We start from the raw sequence: 27,491 nt of genomic DNA, 5'->3' as shown, positions 1-27,491 counted from the left end.
CTATGTTGAATCTCTTCTCTCTATGTCGAATCTTTTCTCTCTATGTAGAATAATCTTGGACTAATAGAGTTAAGGTTAGGCACATTCGACCACAGGTTCGATAGACACAGATTGTTATTGTCAGCGTCATGTCAAATCTCCTATCTATATCGAACTGTTGTTGCAACGAAAATGAAAATAAAGTATTTGTTTATGTCGGATATTTTGGTTTTCGTATTCTGCACTTTGATAACGAAAATACCTGAAATTCAGATGAAAATGCATTTGGACAAAAACGAATGTCTAATTCTCATATATTCTCAATCCCTAGAGAGCCACCACACAGATATCTCCCGTGTGCTACAGAGGTTGAGAGATAATAACCTGTATTGTAAGTTGGAGAAGTGCGAGTTCCATTGTGAAAAGGTTAAATTTCTGGGTTATAGCATTTCTACTGCCATTTTTTCGATGGACCCAGAGAAATTATCTACAGTTCTACAGTGGCCTCGACCCGTAGGTCTATGTCCTTTACAACCTTTTCTTGGCTTTGCCAATTATTATCAGAAATGTATTTGGAACTTCCCTTCTTTGGTCAAACCCCTGACTGATATGACCAGAAAGGACGGTAACCCACAGAATTGGTCTCCGGATTCCATTAAAGCCCATTCTGTCTCAACATCCTACCTCTGAGAGCGCTATGCATCCTTGCGGCTACCTTTCTAAGAAATTGTTTCCTGCAGAATGCAATTATGAGATTGGGGACAGAGAATTGTTAGCTATCATTTTAGCTCCTAAATAAAGGAGGCATCTCCGCGAAGGTACCACTTTGCCGGTCCTCATTTTGAATGACCATAAGAATCTTACATTCTTGTCTGATGCTAAAAGCTTATCTCCCAGAAGAGGGCAGTGGGCTCTTTTTCTGTCAAGCTTCAATTACATTGTCTCATTCTTACCCGGTACCAAGAATGTAAGGGCTGACGCATTGTCGCAACAGTTCTCCTCCGTTTCCAAGATTGAGCCAGTGCCTGTTCCTGTAATAGCTCCTGATCGCATTCTGGCTAGTATACGCACCAGTCTCACCTCACCTTTGGGTGACAGAATTTGTGCCGCTCAGATCCAGTATACTCCAGAGAAACATGGTGACTAGGGATGAGCCAAACACCCCCCCGGTTCGGTTCGCAGCAGAACATGCGAACAGGCAAACAATTTGTTCTAACACGCGAACACCGTTAAAGTCTATGGGACACGAACGTGAAAAATCAAAAGTGCTAATTTTAAGGGTTAATATGCAAGTTATTGTCAAAAAAGGTTTGGGGATCTGGGTCCTGCCCCAGGGGACATGTATCAATGCAAAAAAGAGCAGTGATTTTATTTAATGCTTAAAGTGAAATAATAAAAGTGAAATATTCCTTTAAATTTCGTACCTGGGGGGTATCTATAGTACACCTGTAAAGTGGTGCATTTCCTTGTTTAGAACAGTCCCTGCACAAAATGACATTTCTAAAGGAAAAAAAGTAATTTAAAACTACTAGCGGCTATAATGAATTACAATTTAATACAGATAAAAGTCATTGAAAAAAAAGGCATGGGATCCCCCCAGTCCATACCAAGCCCTTCAGGTCTGGTATGGATATTAAGGGGAACCCTGTGCCAAATTTTTTTAAGAAAATAGTGTAGGGCTCCCCCTCAAAATTCATATGGATATTAAGGGGAACCCCATGCCAAATTAAAAAAAAATGGCTTGAGGGTCCCCCCAAAAATCCATACCAGACCCTTATCTGAGCATGCAACCTGGCAGGCCGCAGAAAAAGAGCGGGGGACGAGAGAGCACCCCCCCTCTCCTGAACTGTACCAGGCCACATGCACTCAACATTGGGAGGGTGCTTTGGGGTAGCTCCCCCAAAGCACCTTGTCCCCATATTGACCTTGCCCGGTGGTTGGGGGGGTCTGCGGGCAGGGAGCTTATCAGAATCTGGAAGCCCCCTTTAACAAGGGGATCCCCAGATCCCGGCCCCCCCTTTTTGAAATGGTAATGGGTACATTGTACCCGTACCATTTCACAAAAAAGGTGTCAAAATGTTAAAAAACCACAAGACACATCTTGGGACAAGTCCTTTATTAAAAAATAAAAAATAAAAATGTCCCACGAAGTCCATTCATCTTCTTCTATCGCTCCCGCCGTCTGATGCGTCCTCGCATATAACTGAGGGTGGGGCCACGCGGTGACGTACCCGGGTGACCCCACCCCCCTCTGATGCATGGGGACTTCTCCATGGCTCTCCTGGGGTGTCAGAGGGGGTGGGGTCACCCGGTTACATAAACGGGTGGCCCCGCCCCCTCTGACACCCCGGGAAAGAAGATAAATTGACTTTGTGGAGCATTTTAATTTTTTTATTTCTTAATAAAGGACTTGTCCCAAGGTGTGTCTTGTGGTTTTTTAACATTTTGACATTTTTTTGTGAAATGGTACGGATACAATGTACCTGTTACAATTTAAAACAGTGGGAGGGCTGGGATCTGGTGGTCCTCTTGTTAAAGGGGGCTTCCAGATTCCGATAAGCCCCCTGCCCGCAGACCCCCACAACCACCGGTAAAGGGTTGTGGGGATGAGGCCCTTGTCCCCATCAACATGAGGACAAGGTGCTTTGGGGGCTACCCCAAAGCACCCGCCCCATGTTGAGGGTATGTGGCCAGGTACGGTTAAGGAGGGGGGCACTCTCTCATCCCCCCTCTTTTCCTGCGACCTGCCAGGTTGCGTGCTCGGATAAGGGTCTGGTATGGATTTTTGGGGGGATCCCCACACCATTTTATTTAAATTTTGGCGTGGGGTTCCCCTTAAAATCCATACCAGACCTGAAAGGTCTGGTATGGATTTTGAGGGGGACCCCTACGCCATTTAAAAAAAAAAAAATTGGCACAGGGTTCACCTTAATATCCATACCAGACCTGAAGGGCCTGGTATGGAATTTGGGGGGACCCCCACTCAATTTTTTTTTTTAATTTTGGTTCGTGGTTCCCCTTATTATTCACTTTTGAAGATGTAATTTATGACGAAACATGTAGGGCGTGGCTACGCACTATACGCCATCAAGTTTTAGCCCCATGTTTGTGTTTGTACACGGGTGTTCGCTACTATTTTTACTTGCCGGCTTTTTAGACATGTTTTTATGGTGGAGATATGTTCCCCGCCCCTTTGAGCAATAAAGGCTTTTTCATACTACACTATAGGCGTCTTCTGCGATTTTTGCACTCACGGCCCTTCAGACCAGTGAGTGTTTCCCCTTAGACTGACACTCCAGATTTGCTCGCACCTGGGACGTCACAGACATTTGAGGATAACAGACATGGGAGTCCATCTGTCCCCGCAGAGGGCTGTGCATATGACCTTGCGCTAAAGGAGGTCCACCGGTTCTGGTAAGAGCATAATCTCATTGTCATCTGGATTCACCTTCAGCTTGGATGCTTCCTTCACATTTCCCTCCTCCCCTCTCCTCTCATGCGGGTTAAGGTGGATGAATTTTGGATGTGTGACCCTTCCTCACTGGATTTGCTTGCTTTCATCAAGCTTTCTTCGTTTTGTCTATTTATGGACTTTTTCATGTACTTTTAAAGCAGCTCATGAACTTTAATTATGATCATTTCTGTCACGTATTATGTATGATCACTGATTTATGTCACTTTATTGCAAGCGCACTTCTATATTCTTTAAAGTTTTCACTGCATTGATATTTGTGGTTTTTGTTGCAGCTGCAGCCCCCCTTTACAATTTTTGCTTTTTAGCGCGGTTTCTTCTTGTATATTTTATTCCCTTATTATTCATACCAGACCCAAAGGGCCTGGTAATGGACTGGGGGGATCCCATGTTGTTTTTTCAATGACTTTTATCTGTATAGACCCTGGCAACACAGTTATTCTTATGGTTGTCGACCGGTTCTCGAAAATGTCACATTGTATTCCACTAAAGAAGTTGCCCACATTTAAAGAACTGGCATCCATTTTTGCTCAGGAGATCTTTCGATTACATGGGCTACCCAAGGTTATCATCTCTGACAGGGGTTGCCAGTTGTCTCCAGGTTTTCTAGAGCCTTTTGTGCACAGTTGGGAATTCAGCTTTCCTTCTCTTCTGCGTATCACCAGCAGTCTAATGGAGTCGCAGAATGATCCAACCAAGCCTTGGAGCAGTTTCTATGCTGCTATATTTCTTACCACCATAACAACTGGTCAGACCTCCTACCTTGGGCGGAGTTTGCTCACAATAGTGCCTTCAATACCGCTTCCAGATTGTCTCCGTTTATGGCAAAATTGTGGTTTCCAACCATCCATGTTGCCTGACTCATTTGTTCCTCAAAGAATTCCTGCATTAGAGGAGCATCTCCGTGATCTTCACTCCACTTGGATGCAGGTCCAGGGGTCCTTGTGACATGCCAGTGAGAGGTACAGACTACATGCTGACTGCCGACGCCTACCTGCGCCTTCCTACTAGGTTGGGGAGAGGGTCTGGCTGTCATCTCATAACCTCAGATTCCATGTTCCTTCACTGAAAGTGGCACCATGATTTATTGGGCCTTTCCAAATTCTACGTAGGATCAACCCAGTGGCTTACGCATTAGCCCTTCCTTCTAACATGAGTATTTCAAATGTTTTTCATGTCTCCTAATAAAACCTTTGGTGTGCAACCGCTTCACCACCTCAGTACCACATCCTCGCCCGGTGAAGGTCGAGAACCATGAGGAGTATGAGATACAATCGATCATTGACTCCCGTAGGTTCCATGAGCGCATACAGTACATGGTTCATTGGAAAGGGTATGGTCCAGAGGAACGCTCTTGGGTCTCATCCTCAGACATACATGCTTCTGTCCTCCTAGGGGGTGGGGTCATTGAGGAGGGGGTACTGTCAGGGCTGGGCTCTCAGCCCTTCCTTCTCTGTGCATACTGTTCCGGATTCGTGTGATTTGAACTAAGTCCTGGGGTCCCGCGGATCTGGACTGGAGTCCCAGAGCCTAGTGCTGGAACAAGTTACAGCACTGGGCTCTACTCAGTAGTGGTATCCTCAATGAGCGCAACAGGTGCTCTCACAAACAGCACCAAGTGAGGATTTCTGGGAGAAGATCTGACTGACAATCTCTGCTCCCCCACTCCTCAATGCAGTCATCGGTTGTTAGGACTACTGCCATCCTGGCAACCGATGACATGATTTGCAGGCCACCTCCCAGCCCCGCCCCATCCCGCCTTTTGCTCCCGATTCCTGCCTCTCAACGGCTCAGGAACGGTAAGAAAAAAAATCCTTGTCACACAGAAGTACTCAATCAGCTTCTGTGTGTTAGTGTCAGACACCCAGACATGGCCCACATTTACTGGTGGGTGCCTCGGGTCTCAGCGCCACAACCGCCCACATTGTTTTTTTATTGGAGATATTGGAGGGGTCTTCTTTCTCCGCCTGTCAGGACTGGAGCCGAGTGAAGTGTTATGAAACTCCTCCTCGGATCTATGCTACAGTTCTGACACTCTGAGCTGTCAGCAGCACTGTGCTAGGAAAAAAAAAGCACAGGGATACATACCATTTGTAAGAGAGAGCTGGGGGGCACTAGTAAGAGAGGAGGAGGGAATTGGTGAGAGAGGTGGGGGGGCATTTGTAAGAGAGGAGGGGGAATTGATGAGAGAGCTGGGGGGGCATTAGTAAGAGAGGAGGGGGGAATTGGTGAGAGAGATGAGGGGGGCATTAGTAAGAGAGGAGGAGGAATTGGTGAGAGAGCTGGGGGGGGCATTAGTAAGAGAGGAGGGGGGAATTGGTGAGAGAGCTGGGGGGGGGGCATTATTAAGAGAGGAAAAAGGAAGTGGTGAGAGAGCTGGGGGCATTAGTAAGAGAGGAAGGGGGAATTGGTGAGAGAGCTGGGGCGGGGCATTTAGTAAGAGAGGAGAGTAGGCATTGGTGAGAGAGCTGGGTGGGGAATTAGTAAGAGAGGAGGGGGGATTAGGGCATTAGTAAGAGAGGAGGGGAATTGGTGAATTGGTTCAAAAGTTAGGAGATATGGAAATGTTGTAAATATACAGTATTTCACAAAAGTGAGTACACTCCTCACATTTTTGTAAATATTTTATTCTATCTTTTCATGTGACAACACTGAGGAAATTACACTTTGCTACAATGTAAAGTAGTGAGTGTACAGCTTGTATAACAGTGTAAATTTGCTGTCCCCTCAAAATAACTCAACACACAGCCATTAATGTCTAAACCGCTGGCAACAAAAGTGAGTACACCCCTAAGTCAAAATGTCCAAATTGGTCCCAATTAGCCATTTTCCCTCCCCGGTGTCATGTGACTCGTTAGTGTTACAAGATCTCGGGTGTGAATGGGGAGCAGGTATGTTAAATTTGGTGTTATCGCTCTCACTCTCTTATACTGGTCACTGGAAGTTCAACATGGCACCTCATGGCAAATAACTCTCTGAGGATCTGAAAAAAGAATTGTTTCTCTACTTAAAGATGGCCTAGGCTATAAGAAGATTGCCAAGACCCTGAAACTAAGCTGCAGCACAGTGGCCAAGACCATACAGCGGTTTAACAGGACAGGTTCCACTCAGAACAGGCCAAAGAAGTTGAGTGCACGTACTCAGCGTCATATCCAGAGGTTGTCTTTAGGAAATAGATGTATGAGTGCTGCCAGCATTGATGCAGAGATTGAAGGGGTGGGGAGTCAGCCTTTCAGTGCTCAGACCATACGCCGCACACTGCATCAAATTGGTCTGCATGGCTGTTGTCCCAGAAGGAAGCGTATTATAAAGATAATGCATAAGAAAGCCCACAAACAGTTTGCTGAAGACAAGCAGACTAAGGACATGGATTACTGGTCTAATGAGACCAAGATAAACATATTTGGTTCAGATGGTGTCAAGAGTGTGTGGCGGCAACCAGGTGAGGAGTACAAAGACAAGTGTGTCTTGCCTACAGTCAAGCATGATGGTGGGAGTGTCATGGTCTGAGACTGCATGAGTGCTGCCAGCACTGGAGAGCTACAGTTCATTGAGGGAACCATGAATGCCAACATGTACTGTGACATATTGCAGCAGAGCATGATCCCCTCCCTTCGGAGACTGGGCCGCAGGGCAGTATTCCAACTGGATAACGACCCCAAACACACCTCCAAGACGACCACTGCCTTGCTAAAGAAGCTGAGGGTAAAAGTGATGGACTGGCCAAGCATGTCTCCAGGCCTAAACCCTATTGAGCATGTGTGGGGCATCCTCAAATGGAAGGTGGAGGAGCGCAAGGTCTCTAACATCCATCAGCACGTGTCATCATGGAGGAGTGGAAGAGGACTCCAGTGGCAGCCTGTGAAGCTCTGGTAAACTGCATGCCCAGGAGGGTTAAGGCAGTGCTGGAAAATAATGATGGTCACATAAAATATTGACACTTTGGGCCCAATTTGGACATTTTCACTTAGGGGTGTACTCACTTTTGTTGCCAGCGGTTTAGACATTAATGGCTGTGTGTTGAGTTATTTTGAGGGGACAGCAAATGTACACTGTTATACAAGCTGTACACTCACTACTTTACATTGTAGCAAAGTGTCATTTCTTCAGTGTTGTCACGTGAAAAGGTATAATAAAATATTTACAAAATTGCGAGGGCCGTACTCACTTTTGTGAGATACTGTAAGTGTCCCCATCTTTCTCTAACTTCTTTTGACAAAGTCCTGAAAAAGGATAACACACAGCAGTGAGGAGCAGAGTTTGGGGGGAGATGTAATGAACATGGGATATAGAACAGAGAGATTGTCATCTCTGTGAATTACTTTTGTTGCATTAAAATGAATCCCCTCACTACAAATGTAGTAAACAGTAAAAGTAAGTCATCACCCTGGTCTGTCTTACTCTGATCATTGTGTTTGTTGTGTTCTTCAGGTCACCATCCCATCACCTCCAACCACTGAGGCCGAAGGGTCTTGTGTTAACACAGCAGAACTGACATTGATCTTTCCAGAAGGACGTCTTACCCTGACATTCAGAGAGGTATGGAAGGCACAGACTACAGAATGGGGTGTAATTGGTAGATGGGAGATGGCGGGTAAAATATGCCTTTAGCTGGTCATAGATTGATAATTTTATTCGATCATCCAGCGGCTGATTTAAAAAAACAAAACAAAACAATGGATTCCCCAATCTACACATGTGAGGTGGATGGAGGAATCCTCCACACTGTGACTTTGTATTCTTACAGCGAGGACTGCAGCTGCTGATCGAGGAAAAGTTTTCCAACAGAAATGTTTGACAGAAGTCAATTGTTAGACCCCTTTCACACTGAGCTGCCACCAGCATTTTAGCAGTGCTATTCGGCCGCTAGCGGGGCAGTTTTAACCCCACATTAGCAGCCAAAAAGGGGTTAGGTCCGCCCGCAAAACGCCGCCGGAGCAGCATTTTGCCGGCGGTATCGCAGCACTGCCCCAATGATTTTAATGGGAGCAGCGGTGGAGGAGAAGTGAGTTCACCGCTCCTTCACCGCTCCAAAGAAGCCGCTGGGAGAACTTTTTCTGACGCCCTGCCAGCGCACCGCTCCAGTGTGAAAGCCCTCGGGCTTTCACACTGGAATGAATGGAGCAGCTATCTTAGAAGGGCCAATAATGGGGGCTTTCAAATGTGACAATCCCCTAACTATAAATGGGTGGGTTCCCAGCAGTGAGAAGGGAGAGCTGACAATATGTTTAGGGTTAGTCGTTTTCTATACTGTGCTATATTGTGCTAAATGACTGTGGATTGCAGTGTGATGGGCTACCTATTTCTTTTGTAACCCCCACAGTTCAGCAGCAAATGTAGTTGCTATTTAGCTGCTGCCCCCACTTGTAGTCTTTTGTTTTATTTTATTTTTTTCTACTTTCCCATTTTTATTTAATTTGATTTCATGTTTATCCATTTGTTTTTAATTTTCTAACAGATAGAAAATGGGGTTGGGGTTAAGTCAGGGCTTGACAAATTTGCTTTGAATCTAGGAGCCAGCTAAAAAAGTTAGGAGCTAGTTTTTTTATAACAAACAAAGTTGATAGGTAGATCATGTAACATGTTCCCAAAGGTGAACTCATCCTTTAACCCTTTGGCTGCGAGAGCCGTTTTTGCATTTTTTGATCAAGTTTAAAAAAAAAAAAAATTAGGCCTGAGTATTACATAAAACCCCAAAAACATTATATATTTTCTGAAAGCAGATATCCTAGAGAATAAAATAGTGGTAGTTCCAATTTTTTTTCACTGAAAATTTTCAGAAATATCGTGTGACAACATGATATTACCATGAAATTTCAGTATAAACACATTGAAGTTAATTGTAGGGGGCACAAAAACACGATAAATTACCCATTTTTTGTATAAAATATAAAAGCTGAGGTTGCACCGAGTAAATAGATAGCCAACATGTCAAACCTTAACCACTTCAATACAGGGCACTTTTACCCCCTTCTGGCCCAGGCCAGTTTTCAGCTTTAAGCACTGTCTCACTTTGAATGATAATTGGGCGGTCATGCCACACTGTACTCATATGAAATTTGTCATCTTTTTTTTCCCACAAATAGAGATTTCTTTTGGTGGTAATTGATCACCACTGGCTTGTTTATTTTTTGTGTTACGAATAAAAAAAGACCGAAAATGTTGAAAAAAAAACGTTTTTCTTTGTTTCTGTTATAACATTTTGTAAATAAGTTTTCTCCTTCACTTATGGGCACTGATAGGCAGCACTGATTTGCAACACTGATGGGCACTACTAGGTTGCACTTATGGGCACTGATAGATAGCACTGATGGGCACTGATTGGTGGCAATGATGGGCACTGATGGGCAATGATAGATGGCACTGATAGGCAGCACTGATGAGGAAGCACTGACTGGCATTACTAATGGGCACTAATTGGCATCCTTTATGAACACTGATTGGCATTAAATGTAGGTACAGGTGGGCACTGATTGGCATCACATGTGAGTACAGGTGGGCATCACTGGTGGGCACTGCTGATGGGTCTGCACTGATAATCAATGCGTTGATTATCAGCATAGACCCCCCTGTCAGGAGAGCCACTTTCCTCTACCTTGTCAGCGCAAATGGAGGAAACCTGATTAATGGCACGTCCTGTTTACCATGTGATCAGCTGTCATTGAACACAGCTGATCATGTGGTAAAAAACCTATGCCATTCTGCATACGGCGGGTGGAAAGTGGTTAAATTTGCGTGTGCCTGTGAAATGGTGACAGACTTCAGTACCCTATATTTTCCATAGCCAACACTTTAAAGCCCCCTATAGGTCATACAGTGCCTTGCAAAAGTATTCACCCCCCTTGGCTTTTTACCTATTTTGTTACATTACAGCCTTCAGTTTTTTTTTATCTGAATTCTATGTGATGGATCAGAACACAATAGTCTAAGTCGGTGAAGTAAAATAGGAAAAATATATATACCGTATTTATCGGCGTATAACACGCACTTTTTTCCCCTTAAAATCAGGGGAAAATCGCGGGTGCGTGTTATACGCCGATCCTCTGCGATCCTGACCTGTCAGAATTTAAAAATCGCTGACCGCGATTTGAAAATGGCGCCACCGGCACCGAAATACACAGTGCCGGTCCTCGGCTCTTCTCGGCGGCTTTCGGTTTCACTCGAGCGCCGCCCGAACCTAGCCGAGTATACTCGGCTAGTTTCGGATAGCTCCGCTCACCGTCCGAGTGGAACCGAAAGTAAACGAGAGCCGCCGAGAAGAGCCGAGGACCGGCTCTGTGTATTTCGGCGCCGGCGGCGCCATTTTCAAATCGCGGTCGGCGATTTTGAAGCTCACAGGCTTCAGCAAGGCTGGACTGGGGCAAGGCTGGACTGGGGCAAGGCTGGACTGGACACTGGGGAAGGCTGCACTGACATGGCTGCACTGACATGGCTGCACTAGCAAGGCTGCACTGACATGGCTGCACTGACATGGCTGCACTAGCAAGGCTGCACTGACATGGCTGCACTGACATGGCTGCACTAGCAAGGCTGCACTGACATGGCTGCACTGACATGGCTGCACTAGCAAGGCTGCACTGACATGGCTGCACTGGCAAGGCTGCACTGGCAAGGCTGCACTGACATGGCTGCACTGGCAAGGCTGCACTGACAAGGCTGCACTGACAAGGCTGCACTGGGCAAGGCTGGACTGGGGCAAGGCTGCACTGAGAAGGCTGCAATGATGGGCATTTAAATGTAAGTTTTTTTCCCTTCAACTTCCCTCCTAAAAGTTTTTTTTCCTTAAAATTCCCTCCTAAATTGAGGTGCGTGTTATACGCCGGTGCGTGTTATACGCCGATAAATACGGTACATAAAACTATTTTTCAGAAATAAAAAACTGATAATTGGCATGTGCGTATGTGTTCACCCCCTTTGTTATGAAGACCATAAAAAGCTCTGGTGCAACCAATTACCTTCAGAAGTCACGTAATTAGTGAAATGATGTCCACCTGTGTACAATCTAAGTGTCACATGATTTGTCATTACATATACACACCTTTTTGAAAGGCCCCAGAGGCTGCAACACCTAAGCAAGAGGCACCACTAACCAAACACTGCCATGAAGACCAAGGAACTCTTCAAACAAGTAAGGGACAATGTTGTTGAGAAGTACAAGTCAGGGTTAGGTTATAAAAAAATATCCAAATCTTTGATGATCCCTAGGAGCACCATCAAATCTATCATAACCAAATGAAAAGAACATGGCACAACAGCAAACCTGCCAAGAGACGGCCACACACCAAAACTCACGGACCGGGCAAGGAGGGCATTAATCAGAGAGGCAGCACAGAGACCTAAGGTAACCCTGGAGGAGCTGCAGAGTTCCACAGCAGAGACTGGAGTATCTGTACATAGGACGACAATAAGCCGTACGTTCCATAGAGTTGGGGTTTTTGGCAGAGTGGCCAGAAGAAAGCCATTACTTTCAGCAAAAACCAAAATGGAACGTTTTAAGTTTGCAAAAAGGCATGTGGGAAACTCCCAAAATGTACGGTGGAAGGTGCTCTGGTCTGATGAGACTAAAATTGAACTTTTTGGCCATCAAAGAAAACGCTATGTCTGGCACAAACCCAACACATCACATCACCCAAAGAACACCATCCCCACAGTGAAACATGGTGGTGGCAGCATCATGCTGTGGTGATTTTCAGCATTCGGGACTGGGAAACTGGTCAGGGTTGAGGGAAAGATGGATGGTGCTAAATACAGGGAAATTCTTGAGTAAAACCTGTACCACTCTGTGTGATTTGAGGCTAGGATGGAGGTTCACCTTCCAGCAGGACATTGACCCCAAACACATTGCTAAAGCAACACTTAAATTGATTAGGGGAAATATATAAATATGTTAGAATGGCCTAGTCAAATCTCAGACCTCAATCCAATAGAAAATCTGTGGTCAGACTTAAAGATTGCTGTTCACAAGCACAAACCATCCAACTTGAAGGAGTTGGAGCAGTTTTGCAAGGATTGGCAAAAATCCCAGTGGTAAGATGTGGCAAGCTCATAGAGACTTATCCAAAGCGAATTGGAGCTGTGATAGCCGCAAAAGGTGGCTCTACAAAGTATTGACTTTAGGGGGTGAATAGTTATGCACATTGACTTTTTCTCTTATGTTATCCTATTTGTTGTTTGCTTCACAATAAAAAAAACATCTTGAAAGTTGTGGGTATGTTCTGTAAATTAAATGATGCAAATCTTCAATCAATCCATGTTAATTCCAGGTTGTGAGGCAACAAAACACGAAAAATGCCAAGGGGGGTGAATACTTTTGCAAGGCACTGTAAGTTTAGTGTTACGAACGATGTCTGGTCTAGAAATATTGCTTTCATTTCAGCATGTGAGGCGATATGTAACATGTGTATCACAATCAACGTTTTCAGGTGTAGACGTCCTGACACGTGCGTTTACATTTGTATACTGTATCTCAAAAAAGTGAGTACATCCCTCACATTTTTGTAAATATATGCCATTAATGTCTAAACCGCTGGCAACAAAAGTGAGTACACCCCTAAGTGAAAATTTCCAAATTGGGACAATTAGCCATTTTCCCTTCCCGGTGTCATGTGACTCGTTAGTGTTACAAGATCTCGGGTGTGAATGGGGAGCAGGTATGTTAAATTTGGTGTTATCACTCTCACTCTCTCATACTGGTCACTGGAAGTTCAACATGGCACCTATTGGCAAAGAACTCTCTGAGGATCTGAAAAAAAGAATAATTGTTGCTCTACATAAAGATGGCCTAGGCTATAAGAAGATTACCAAGATCCTAAAACTGTGCTGCAGCATGGTGGCCAAGACCATACAACAGTTTAACAGGACAGGTTCCACTCAGAACAGGCCTCGCCATGGTCCACCAAAGAAGTTGAGTGCATGTGCTCAGCGTCATATCCAGAGGTTGTTTATGGGATATAGATGTATGAGTGCTGCCAGCATTGCTGCAGAGGTTGAAGGGGTGGGGGGTCAGCCTGTTAGTGCTCAGACCATATGCTACACACTGCATCAAATTGGTCTGCATGGAATCCTCTTCTCAAGATGATTCACAAGAAAGCCTGCAAACAGTTTGCTGAAGACAAGCAGACTAAGGACATGGTTTACTGGAACCATGTCCTGTGCTCTGATGAGACCAAGATAAACTTAATTGGTTCAGATGGTGTCAGGCGTGTGTGGCGGCAACTAGGTGAGGAGTACAAAGACAAGTGTGTCTTGTCTACAGTCAAGCATGGTGGTGGGAGTGTCATGGTCTGGGGCTGCATGAGTGCTGCTGGCACTGGGGAGCTACAGTTCATTGAGGGAACCATGAATGCTAACATGTACTGTGACATACTGAAGCAGAGCATGATCCCCTCCCTTCAGAGACTGGGCCACAGGGCAGTATTCCAACATGATAATGACCCCAAACACACCTCCAAGATGACCACTGCCTTGCTAAAGAAGCTGAGGGTAAAGGAGATGGACTGGCCAAGCATGTCTCCAGACCTAAACCCTATTGAGCATGTGTGGGGCATCCTGAAACGGAAGGTGCAGGAGCGCAAGGTCTCTAACATGCACCAGCTCTGTGATGTCGTCATGGAGGAGTGGAAGAGGACTCCAGTGGCAACCTGTGAAGCTCTGGTAAACTCCATGCCCAGGAGGGTTAAGGCAGTGCTGGAAAATAATGGTGGCCACACAAAATATTGACACTTTGGGCCCAATTTGGACATTTTCGCTTAGGGGTGTACTCACTTTTGTTGCCAGCGGTTTAGACATTAATGGCTGTGTGTTGAGTTATTTTGAGGGGACAGCAAATTTACACTGTTATACAAGCTGTACACTCACTACTTTACATTGTAGCAAAGTGTCATTTCTTCAGTGTTGTCAAATGAAAACATAGAATAAAATATTTACAAAAATGTGAGGGGTGTACTCAGTTTTGTGAGATACTGTGTGTGGGGGTCGGGGGCCTCAATTTTTTGTGGGGGAGGGTTTTTTTGTGCTTGGGTGTAATTACATTTTTTTACAATTACAAATAAATATATATTTTTTTTTTACTAAACTTTTTTTTTCATCACAAAAGTTCTCTATGTGATGATTTTTTGGTGACAGGTTCTCTTTAATGAGACATCTCCCCTCTGCTCCACTGAATGTAATGCAATGCACATCGCACTGAATTACATTCTTTTCCGGCCTTGGTGGCCAAGGAAACTGTCAATGGGACCCAGGAGTGATGTCACTTCTGGGTCAGTAGCAAGAAGGGGAGGAGAGCAGATGTGTGTCTTCTCTCCTCCCTCCTCTCTTCCCAGCAGCACCCGCTATGCCGGTCCTTGGCCCCCAGATGGGCAAGTGGAGCCCGGGTTACATAGTGGGGGGGGTACGGCTTGTGTCGAAATATTCAGGTGGCAGCCCAGGTGCCAGGACGCTATTCCTTTTCGCCATGGTGACGTGGCGCCTGGGATTTGTGGAGCCCTGGGTTTAATGTCTTAGGGTTATGGGCTAGGGCCTATTTTTATTTTAGTGTCCTCAGTGTATGCTTGTCACTAATATACCTAAACCCCATTGTTTGCAGAATGTCACTACATGTTTATTTCTCCTATTCCATCCCTTCCAATAACCCTTTTGCTGCCAGAGCCATTTTTGCATTATATGCACACATAATCATTTTCGTTGTCAAAAGAAGTTTATTGAGTATACAATATTATAAAGATATATAAAGTAAGTTTACAAGGATCTATAAAGTAAGCTCATTGTTTTACAGTAGGGTTTATATAGGTAAATATCATGAAAATTCAAATATTAAACATTGGGTTCACGTAAACCTAAATTAAAGATATATATAATTTCCTTAGTTACTTTTGTAGGTATTTAAATGATTTATACCTACTATACATATTGTTTACAGGTAGAGTGTATATAGGTCAAATAAATTCTGATAATGAGCTTTAATCGTAAGGTGGAGAAAAGGAAAGAGATAGAAGAAAAAGGGTAGAAAGGCAGAGGTATGGTCCACAAGGTTGTCCCGCTCGTCAGTTTATTATTCTTTTTAGTTCTCTTTGAAGCCTTAGAATGGGTGTCTCTGTAAGTCATTTAATCTGCTACCATGGCAACAGGACAGAGTCATTGAAGTTTGACAGGAACTGTTGTTTTATCCAAGGATGCCAAAGTTTTTCAAATTTTGGAATTTGATTTTGATCGATGGCTACCATCTTAGCATGGGACATTGTATTATTCATTCTGTGAATTGTTTCTGCTAGTACCAATGTAGGAGATTTCCATGCCTTGGCCACAGTTTGTTTTGCAGCCGTTGTTAGTTGGATCATAAGTTTGAATTGAGAGAGTGTTAACCATTCCGGTTTTAGATTAAGTAAAGTTATATAAGGATCTGGTTGTATTATTTTTTTAAATATTTTAGATGCAATCACAAAGACTTCCTTCCAGATGGTTTGGATTACTGGGCACGTTCACCATATGTGTAAATGTGTGCCTATTTCTGGGCATCCTCGAAAACAAAGAGCTGAGGTATTAGGTGAATATTTTGCCACTCTAGCGGGTACAAGGTACCAGCGAGTTAGAACTTTATAATTTCTCTCCAGTGCTAAGATGTTGGGTGAAGATGACTTAGATGTGAGCCATATGTTAGACCAGTCCGTGTCTTCTAAAGTTCGTCCCAGGTCCTCCTCCCACCTCTGAACGTAAGAGGGTCTATTAAGATTTGGTACTCCATATAATTGATTATAAAGTGATGAAATTGTACCTTTAGCAAATGGATCTTTTGTACAGATTGATTCAAAAATGGATAATTGGGATAATGGTGTATCCCCCTTTAGGAATGGTGTATAGAAATTTTTGATTTGGAGATATCTAAATACCTCAGAGTTTGGTAGATCATATTTTTCTCTAAGCGATGGGAATGAAAGGAATGATTTAGATGCTATGAAGTCATTTAGTGTCTGAATGCCTGATGTTGTCCAAGCTTTAAAAGAATTTGGGTAGATCCATGCCGGATAAAAGGCCGGATTTCTGATAAAAGAAAGGAGAGGATTGTGTGGAGATTGTAACTGATATTTGGTTTTTAGTTTATCCCAGAGAGATAAGAAGTGTTTAGTTATGGGATTATGAATTTTAAAGCGGTCTTTAGGATCAAGCCATAATAAGTTTGATATTAATAGAGGGTCATTTTCTGAAGCCTCTATAAATACCCATAATGGGATTTCCTGTTTTGCATGGTATTTGGACAGACTGGCCAAATGTGCTGCTCTGTAGTAGTTAGTAAAATTAGGGTATCCCAGGCCTCCTTTATTTTTGGGAAGATGTAGTGTGTGTGTATAGGTATACGTGGTTTAGAAGAGCCCCATATAAACGAAGTTGCTCTTTTTTGTACTATTCTCAAAAAATAGGAAGGAATTGGAATAGGGAGGACTCTGAATAGATAAAGCAATTTGGGTAGAATAGTCATTTTGATTGCATTAATCTTCCCTATCCAGGATAAAGGAAGTTGCGACCATTGTTTTATTAGATTTGTGATCTGTCTTAATACAGGAGGATAATTGGTTGAGAATAAGTCAGAATGAGATGCTGTTAAATGAATTCCAAGATATGGGATTGATTTTTCTGCCCATGTGAATGGGAGTGCAGCCCTAGCCGGGATCAACTCCATGTTTGTGAGTGAAATATTAAGCACTAGACATTTCTTGGGATTAATCATAAGGCTGGATAGGGCTGCAAATCCATCAAGAGCTGGTATTAAGTTAGGACCAGAGACCTGTGGTGATGATAGAAAAAGTAATATATCATCTGCAAATATACATAATTTGTGTGTAATACCTCCTACTTCAATGCCAGTTATAGTTTGGTTTGTTCTGATGTATTGGGCCATGGGTTCGAGTATAAGGGCAAATAATAAGGGAGATAATGGGCAACCCTGTCGGGTACCTCTTTCGATATTAAAGGCATCAGATTTGTATCCAGCATATTTTATATAGGCTTTGGGTTTATTATATAATGCTTTGATCCATGTTAAAAAGTGGGGTCCAAAACCCCATTTTTGTAATGAATATTGCATATATTGCCAGGATACTGTGTCAAATGCCCTCTTAATATCGAGAGATAGAAAACATAAAGGGATTTTCCGTTTTTTAGCAATATGTGCCAATAACACTGCCCTGCGTATATTATCGCCTGCCTGTCTATTTGGCATGAAGCCTACTTGATCTCTATGTATTAATTTTCCTATAATGCTATTGAGGCGTTTTGCTATTATTTTTGCTAATAATTTTATATCAAGGTTTAACAGAGAGATAGGCCGATAATTCACACAGGAAGTATCATCAGAAAGGGGTTTTGGGATCATACAAACAATTGCCATTAGTGTTTCTTGCTGAAAAGAATGTCCATCTAGAAGTTTGTTAAAAGTTTCAGTGAGAATGGGAGAGAGTATTTCTGAGAATGTTTTATAGTATAAAGCCGAGTAGCCGTCTGGGCCTGGTCTTTTGTTAAGTTTTAGGTCTTTTATGGCGTTAGCAACTTCATCTATAGTTATAGGCTCATCCAAACTGCTTTTTTGATTCTGAGATAACTCAGGTAAGGTTATTTTTGAGAAGAAGGATTCAGCCTCTGTAGGATTAAATTCATTGTTTGTCTTGTATAAAGTTGCGAGATGTGAGTGAAATTTATGGACTATTTTAACTGGATTACAAGTATAAACATTTTTTGATAATTTCAAACGTATTGGTTTGAAAGATTTGTTAGTTGAATTTAATGCCCGAGCCAAATATGTACCTGGTTTGTTTGTATTCATGTAGAAATTGTGTTTGGAGCGTTTGAGGGATTTATCAACTGATTCAGTGAGAAATAGATCGTATTCCAATCTAGATTTTTCCAGATGAGATTTTGTACTCTGAGATGGATTATCTTGGAATGATATGTAGGCTGCATTAAAATTGAGTTCTAGTTTTTTTGCTAGAGTTTTGCGTTCCCGTTTAAATAGTGCCATTTGTCTTTGTATTGTACCACGCAAGACAGGCTTATGAGCTTCCCACAGTGTTATTGGGGAGATGTCTGTTGTATTAATAATTGATATGTATTCCTTTAAAGCTTGTTCAATGGCCATCTGATGTAGTGGGTGTTTGAGCATTATGTCCGGTAAGTACCACGTTGGGTCATGCGCTTTTGGTATGGCTGAGGCTATAGTAGTGTATACTGCATTATGGTCAGACCACGGAATTGGAATTATATCTGATGCAATAATTTCTGGTATCATTCCTATTGTTAGAAAAATATGATCTATTCTGGTGAAGGTTTGATGAGGGTGTGAGAAATAAGTGAATTTCTTTTTCATTGGGTTACTTTCTCTCCATGAATCTACCAGATTGTATTTGGAAAGAAGTTGAGAAAAGGGTAATCTAGAGGTTATTTTGGATGGTGTAAAAGGTGATTTATCTAGAAATGGGAGGAGGACCTGGTTCGAATCCCCACACATTATCACTGTTCCTATTTTGTGTGTATTAATCACTTGTAATATATGTGAGAGGAATGGTGTAGGTTGTTTGTTAGGAGCGTAGTAGGAAATCACCGTGATTGCTGTATCCATTATATAACCCATGAGTATCAGGTATCTACCTTCTGGGTCTTTAATTTCTGATGATAAGGTGAATGGTGTGGATCGGTGAAATGCAATTAGAGTTCCCCTTTGCTTGGTACAGGCAGAAGTCGTGTAAATGTGTTTATAAAAAGGAGAAATATATTTTGGAGTAGAATCTTTGGTGAAGTGTGTTTCTTGGAGGCATACTATGTGAGCCTTCTTGTTATGGAAAGTACGGAAGGCTTTGGTCCTTTTTTGAGGGACATTTATTCCCTGAACATTCAGGGAGAGTATATTCAGTGGTGCCATGGCAACAGATCAAATAGTTTTGACTTACTTTTTGTTATGCAGAGCTGACTGCGCAGATCAACCTGTGTGGACTGAAGAGATGAAAAGATAGAAAAGAAACCAGTGAATTCTGGAGTAAAGAGTAAACAAAAAACATATGAGATTAGATGATACATTGTATAAATTATTTTTTACAAGTAATCACAATTTACCCGTGAAAGAGAATAAATATCTCTCTCAGGGGAATAAGTGCCTTCGTCACACTCCCACATAATATGGTTGGGAGAATGAGGAGGGCTAATGGGGGTACACGGATCTTCCGCTTACAGGAGAGAAGTGCTATGTCAAAAGACATCAAAATGATGTTTCATTAATTGGAGTGCAGAATATAGTTTTTGTTGAAATTATTTATTCCAGGGTGGTTGTATATGGTTAGTTTTGCCCTAGGCTAAATAATTCAGTTAGAAAGGTACTGTTAATAACATTGGTATTGATGAAGATAGTTTGAATTATTTGGGGATTTTAACCCTTTTAGAGTAAACAATTACATATTTTATTCATATGCAACTGTTTAGAAATGTTAACTCATAAAATTGATGTTGTATTGCTTCAGATTAGAATAAACAAAAACATAATTCTAGGAACTAGTTAGGTAATAATATATTTGTTTTAAGAAAAGAAAGAAAAAGCTTCCATTACTTCTGGATTATTGAACATATTTGTCCTAAAAAGTAATAAATCTATTGTTATTACCTGATAATATATAACTGAACAAGAATTTCCTTATTTCACTTATATATTCTAAGGCTATATAAATCAGAAGTAATAAGAAATATAACTGGAATGTAACTTGATCCCACACAGTGTGTTACTATCAGAATGCAGTTACATTCAGTTATAAATATAGGTTTTTTATAGAGAACCATCTCTTAGTATAATAAATGAAGAGATATCAGGAATTAGGATGTCAGTCCATTGAATCTTCTTGGTCCATGGATGATGTGGCATAACGGCCTCTTTTGTGAGAATGATGATTCCCATTTTGTTCTGAAATTTTCTGAGTGCTGCCTGAGGGTGAAGATGATGCCATTCTTCTGCATGTGGGAGAGTTGCTGCTTGTGGGTTCTGTCAGATTTAATTTGAAAAGGGTTTGTTGTAGTTCATCTGCTGATCTGCTTCTGTAAATTGTACCTTGGTAGTTAAATCTGACTGAAAAGGGGAAGCCCCATTGATACATAATGTTGTGGCATTGCAGTTCCATTAGTTGGGGTTTCATGGATCGTCTTTTAGTAATAGTAAGTTGGGATAGGTCAGCAAAAATTTGATAATTGTGTCCTTGAAAATTAAGTTCCTTCTTTTCTCTTGCAGCAATTAGTATTTGTTCTTTCGTTCTGTAATAATGAAATTTTGTGATTATATCACGTGGGGGTCCATCTTTCTTTTTGGCTGTGAGGGCTCTGTGTACTCTGTCCAGTTCTAAACGTTCAATAGGGATATCTGGCTTTAGTTCTTGTAATAGAGCAGTAATAGTAGATTGCAGGTCTGTAACAGTTTCAGGTATTCCCCTTATGCGCAAGTTTGAACGTCTGGCTCTATTTTCGTAATCTTCGAGCTTAGTTTGAAGTATTAAATTCTCTTTTTTTAATTGTTCCAATTCTGTTATATTTTCTTGGGTTGTAATTTCAATTTCATCCATTTTTAATTCTAGGGCTGCGGTGCGGTTTCCCAGCTCTCTTATTTCTTTGGTTAGGCTATTTGTTATTTGGTCTGAGGTTTGTTTTAAAGCCTTATGAAGCATCTTTTCAAATTGTAATAATATTACTGGGGATGCTGAGGAGGCTTGTGGAGAAGTTTGTGAGAGGATTTGTTCTGTATCTGACTCAAATGGAGAGTCTTGCTGTGACATTTTCTGTCTGTGAGAGCGCCCTGATGCTGTATCTTGTGAGGTGACTGGAGCTGCTTCAGCTGCAGTGAGTGCCTGTGAGCTCTTTGTGAGGTGATTTTTATTTCTGCCACAGTTTCCTCCCAGTACCATATTTCCTGCCCAAACTTTCACAGTTTGTTCCCTGGGGCAAAAAGGTTCAAATGGATACCTTTGTAGCCTGCAGGCTCCGCTTTGTCCTTCTCTTCTCTCCTCAGCGGTGTGGAGCTCTAACAATGCATGTCTGCTCCGCTAGGCTCCGCCTCCTGTTCCTCTACACACATAATCATTTTAGGCTTGATGATTAGTTAAAGGATAAGTTCCCTTTTAGTAACATGTTACATGTTACATCCATATTCAGGGTGTAACATGTTACTAAAGCACCTTCCCACACCCCGACACGATCCCCCATTGTGACAGCGGATGGGGCTTCTTCTTCTGTACCAGCTGTCACAATTCAAAAACAGTACAGCAGTGTTGGGCTCCACCCACAAGGCTTCATCATTCAAACATTCACTCATAGAGTTCTGTGAATATATAGTTACATAGTGGGTGAGGTTGAAAAAAGACACAAGTCTATCAAGTCCAACCTATGTGTGTGATTATGTCAGTATTACATTGTATATCCCTGTATGTTGTGGTCAATCAGGTGCTTATCTAATAGTTTTTTGAAACTATTGATGCTCCCCGCTGAGACCACCGCCTGTGGAAGGGAATTCCACATCCTTGCCGCTCTTACGGTAATGAACCCTCTACGTAGTTTATGGTTAAACCTTTTTTAATCCAATTTTAATGAGTGGCCACGAGTCTTGTTAAACTCCCTTCCGCGTAAAAGTTTTATCCCTATTGTGGGGTCACCAGTACAGTATTTGTAAATTGAAATCATATCCCCTCTCAAGCATCTCTTCTCCAGAGAGAATAAGTTCAGTGCTCGCAACCTTTCCTCATAACTAATATCCTCCAGACCCTTTATTACCTTTGTTGCCCTTCTTTGTACTCGCTCCATTTCCAGTACATCCTTCCCGATGAGGACTGGTTCCCAGAACTGGACAGCCCTACTGGGCGCGCGCCGATCATGCTGTGATCACCGAGTCACTGAGACCCAGGTGATCACTGATCTATGGAAGGGGCCAGTACCGGCCCCTTACCATGTGATCAGCTGCTCAGATGTGAGGGACATCGGTCCCGAAGTGGAAGAGGCACATCTGCCTCATCAGTGCCACCTAATAGTGCCACCTAACACTGCCCACAAGTGCCACCTATCAATGCCCACAAGTGCCACCTATCAATGCCCACCAGTAGTGCCAATCAGTGCCACCTAGCAGTGCTGCCTATCAGTGTAACTGATCAGTGCACATCACTGCCGCCTATCAGTGCCCATCACTGCCGCCTCATCAGCGTACATCAATGAAGGAGAAAAATTACCCGTTTTAAATTTTTTATAACAAAATATAAAAAAAATTTAAAATTAAAAAAAAAAATTCAGTATTTTTACATTTTTTTAACAAAAAGTAAAAACTGCAGAGGTGATCAAATACCACCAAAAGAAAGCTCTATTTATGGTGAAAAAATGATAAAAATTTCATATGGGTACAGTGTTGTATGACCGCGCAATTGTCATTCAAAATGCGTCAGTGCTGAAAGCTAAAAATAGGTCTGGATAGGAGGGGGGTTTAAGTGCCCAGTAAGCAAGTGGTTAATGCATGCCAATATTCTGTTTGCTTTGTTAGCAGCAGCTTGGCATTGCATGCCATTGCTGAGCCTATCATCTACTAGGACCCCCAGGTCCTTTTCCATCCTAGATTCCCCCAGAGGTTCTCCCCCCCAGTGAGTAGATTGCATTAATATTTTTGCCACCCAAAGTAATTATTTTACATTTTTCTACATTAAACCTCATTTGCCATGTAGTTGCCCACCCCATTAATTTGTTCAGATCTTTTTGCAAGGTTTCCACATCCTGCAGAGAATTTATTGCCCTGCTTAGCTTAGTATTGTCCGCAAATACAGAGATTGAGCTGTTTACCCCATCCTCCAGGTCATTTATGAACAAATTAAATAGGATTGGTCCCAGCACAGAACCCTGGGGAACCCCACTACCCACCCCTGACCATTCCGAGTACTCCCCATTTATCACCACCCTCTGAACTCGCCCTTGTAGCCAGTTTTCAATCCATGTACCCACCCTATGGTCCATGCCAACGGACCTTATTTTGTACAGTAAACCTTTATGGAGAACTGTGTCAAATGCTTTTGCAAAATTCAAATACAAGTTCCAAGAACCATAAGTCACTGCAGCAGATGGCTTGTTGTTCCTAATGAACTGCGAGGAAACTGGTGAGCGCTCTCATAGTTCATTAATCTTCCTGATGTAGCACCCTGGTGTTTAGGCAGGGTTGCTAACAAATTTAGTCTGTCAGGCAGTAAGTGTCTTGGCTGAATGTTAGAAGATCCACAAACTTTTCCTTAAATCTGTGTTTGCTGCAAATCTCTCCTGTCACTGGGTGGCACTGTTGCCTGTGACATTGGATTGACAAGGGTATAGCGAAGTGAGTGGATGGGTTGTCTCAGCCAATTGGCAGGGGTTTCTTTAGCCCCTTGGCCTGCTGGGAGAGCCTATTTATTTGGGAGGAGTCAAGTGATCGCTGTTCTGTGCCACCTGGATGGTTGTCTGGGTGGACATGTGTTGAAGTGCTCCGGGCTGCTATGCCAAAAACCCGAGGCCTATCTCGGTAGCACCTGGCTGCTAGGCTGCCTGAGGCCTATCCAGGAGCAGGAGAAGCAGTGCAGGGTTGGGACTTCAGGCTTGGAGTCCAACCCAATTGTAGAGATAAGGCCAGATGTGGTCTTCATGGAAGATTTGCGGACAAAAAGTTATACCTCCAACGTGGAAACAAGGCTAAGTGACTCAACTATGCAGGAAAACATAAGAACTGGGGTGTAGAAAATGGCAGCAGGTGCTGGAGAGAGGTACAATAATGAGTGTCTGCGGGCAACAGTGAAGAATAGTGGAGATTCCATGCAAGTTTGGGGCTGCATTTCTGCAAATGGAGTTGGAGATTTGGTCATGATCAATGGTGTCATCAAGGCTGAAAACAACAGGCAATGTCATCTAGAACTATCTTCAGTGTACAGAAGAAAAAGGAGTCCTGGAAGTGATGGTTTGGCTCCCACAAAGCCCTAATCTCAACATCGTCTGTCTGGGATTACATGAAGAGTAGGGATGAGCCGAACACCCCCCTGTTCGGTTCGCACCAGAACAGGCGAACAGGAAAAAAGTTTGTTCGAACACGCGAACACCGTTAAAGTCTATGGGACACGAACATGAATAAACAAAAGTGCTAATTTTAAAGGCTTATATGCAAGTTATTGTCATAAAAAGTGTTTGGGGACCTGGGTCCTGCCCCAGGGGACATGGATCAATGCAAAAAAAAGTTTTAAAAACGGCCGTTTTTTCAGGAGCAGTGATTTTAATAATGCTTAAAGTCAAACAATAAAAGTGTAATATCCCTTTAAATTTCGTACCTGGGGGGTATCTATAGTATGCCTGTAAAGGGGCGCATGTTTCCTGTGTTTAGAACAGTCTGACAGCAAAATGACATTTTGAAGGAAAAAACTTATTTAAAACTACCCACGGCTATTGCATTGCCGACAATACACATAGAAGTTCATTGATAAAAACGGCATGGGAATTCCCCAAAGGGGAACCCCAAACCAAAATTTAAAAAAAAAAATGACGTGGGAGTCCTCCTAAATTCCATACCAGGCCCTTCAGGTCTGGTATGGATATTAAGGGGAACCCCGGCCAAAATTAAAAAAAAAAAAATGACGTGGGGTTCCCCCTAAATTCCATACCAGACCCTTCAGGTCTGGTATGGATTTTAAGGGGAACCCCGCGCCAAAAAAAAAAAAAAAAACGGCGTGGGGTCCCCCCAAAAATCCATACCAGACCCTTATCCGAGCACGCAACCTGGCAGGCCGCAGGAAAAGAGGGGGGGACGAGAGTGCGGCCCCCCCTCCCTCCTGAACCGTACCAAGCCACATGCCCTCAACATTGGGAGGGTGCTTTGGGGTAGCCCCCCAAAACACCTTGTCCCCATGTTGATGAGGACAAGGGCCTCATCCCCACAACCCTGGCCGGTGGTTGTGGGGGTCTGCGGGCGGGGGGCTTATCGGAATCTGGAAGCCCCCTTTAACAAGGTGACCCCCAGATCCCGGCCCCCCCCCTGTGTGAAATGGTAAGGGGACCCCTACCATTTCACGAAAAAAGTGTCAAAAATGTTAAAAATGACAAGAGACAGTTTTTGACAATTCCTTTATTTAAATGCTTCTTCTTTCTTCTATCTTCCTTCATCTTCTGGTTCTTCTGGTTCTTCTGGCTCTTCTGGTTCTTCCTCCGGCGTTCTCGTCCAGCATCTCCTCCGCGGCGTCTTCTATCTTCTTCTCCTCGGGCCGCTCCGCACCCATGGCATGGGGGGGAGGCTCCCGCTCTTCTCTTCTTCTTTTCTTCTCTTCTTCTCTTCTTCATTTTCTTCTCCGGGCCGCTCCGCAATCCATGCTGGCATGGAGGGAGGCTCCCGCTGTGTGACGGCGCTCCTCGTCTGACAGTTCTTAAATAACGGGGGGGCGGGGCCACCCGGTGACCCCGCCCCACTCTGACGCACGGTGACTTGACGGGACTTCCCTGTGACGTCACGGGGAATGCCACAGGGAAGTCCCGTCATGTCCCGTGCGTCAGAGGGGGGCGGGGTCACCGGGTGGCCCCGACCCCCCCCGTTATTTAAGAACTGTCAGACGAGGAGCGCCGTCACACAGCGGGAGCCTCCCTCCATGCCAGCATGGATTGCGGAGCGGCCCGGAGAAGAAAATGAAGAAGAGAAGAAGAGAAGAAAAGAAGAAGAGAAGAGCGGGAGCCTCCCCCCCATGCCATGGGTGCGGAGCGGCCCGAGGAGAAGAAGATAGAAGACGCCGCGCAGGAGATGCTGGACGAGAACGCCGGAGGAAGAACCAGAAGAGCCAGAAGAACCAGAAGATGAAGGAAGATAGAAGAAAGAAGAAGCATTTAAATAAAGGAATTGTCAAAAACTGTCTCTTGTCATTTTTAACATTTTTGACACTTTTTTCGTGAAATGGTAGAGGTATAAGTACCCCCGTACCATTTCACACAGGGGGGGGGCCGGGATCTGGGGGTCACCTTGTTAAAGGGGGCTTCCAGATTCCGATAAGCCCCCCGCCCGCAGACCCCCACAACCACCGGTCAGGGTTGTGGGGATGAGGCCCTTGTCCTCATCAACATGGGGACAAGGTGTTTTGGGGGGCTACCCCAAAGCACCCTCCCAATGTTGAGGGCATGTGGCCTGGTATGGTTCAGGAGGGAGGGGGGGCCGCACTCTCGTCCCCCCCTCTTTTCCTGCGGCCTGCCAGGTTGCGTGCTCGGATAAGGGTCTGGTATGGATTTTTGGGGGGACCCCACGCCGTTTTTTTTTTTTTTTTTGGCGCGGGGTTCCCCTTAAAATCCATACCAGACCTGAAGGGTCTGGTATGGAATTTAGGGGGAACCCCACGTCATTTTTTTTTTTTAATTTTGGCCGGGGTTCCCCTTAATATCCATATCAGACCTGAAGGGCCTGGTATGGAATTTAGGGGGACTCCCACGTCATTTTTTTTTTTTTAATTTTGGTTCGGGGTTCCCCTTTGGGGAATTCCCATGCCGTTTTTATCAATGAACTTCTATGTGTATTGTCGGCAATGCAATAGCCGCGGGTAGTTTTAAATGAGTTTTTTCCTTCGAAATGTCATTTTGCTGTCAGATTGTTCTAAACACGGGAAACATGCGCCCCTTTACAGGCATACTATAGACACCCCCCAGGTACGAAATTTAAAGGGATATTACACTTTTATTGATTGACTTTAAGCATTATTAAAATCACTGTTCCTGAAAAAACGGCCGTTTTTAAAACTTTTTTTTGCATTGATCCATGTCCCCTGGGGCAGGACCCAGGTCCCCAAACACTTTTTATGACAATAACTTGCATATTAGCCTTTAAAATTAGCACTTTTGATTTCTCCCATAGACTTTTAAAGGGTGTTCCGCGGCATTCGAATTTGCCGCGAACACCCCAAATTGTTCGCTGTTCGGCGAACTTGCGAACAGCCAATGTTGGAGTCGAACATGAGTTCGACTCGAACTCGAAGCTCATCCCTAATGAAGAGACAGAAGGTTTTGAGGCAACAAACAT

At 43.5% G+C, this 27,491-nt stretch overlaps 1 protein-coding gene across 1 annotated transcript in view; it reads left to right on the top strand.

Moving 5' to 3' along the window:
* Nucleotides 1-27,491, top strand: part of LOC141134342 (proteinase-activated receptor 1-like) — a 139,934-nt gene that overhangs the window by 39,872 nt on the left and 72,571 nt on the right. Inside the window, exon 4 of the mRNA XM_073623913.1 lies at nt 7,821-7,990. Coding sequence (XP_073480014.1) covers nt 7,821-7,990 — 170 coding nt within the window. The remainder of the gene's footprint in view (nt 1-7,820; nt 7,991-27,491) is intronic.

The sequence above is a fragment of the Aquarana catesbeiana genome, linkage group LG03 (genome assembly GCF_042186555.1).
Source record: "Aquarana catesbeiana isolate 2022-GZ linkage group LG03, ASM4218655v1, whole genome shotgun sequence".
NCBI lineage: Eukaryota > Metazoa > Chordata > Amphibia > Anura > Ranidae > Aquarana > Aquarana catesbeiana.
Note: the sequence above shows the minus strand (reverse complement) of the source record. Positions and strands in the feature narration are given on the sequence as shown.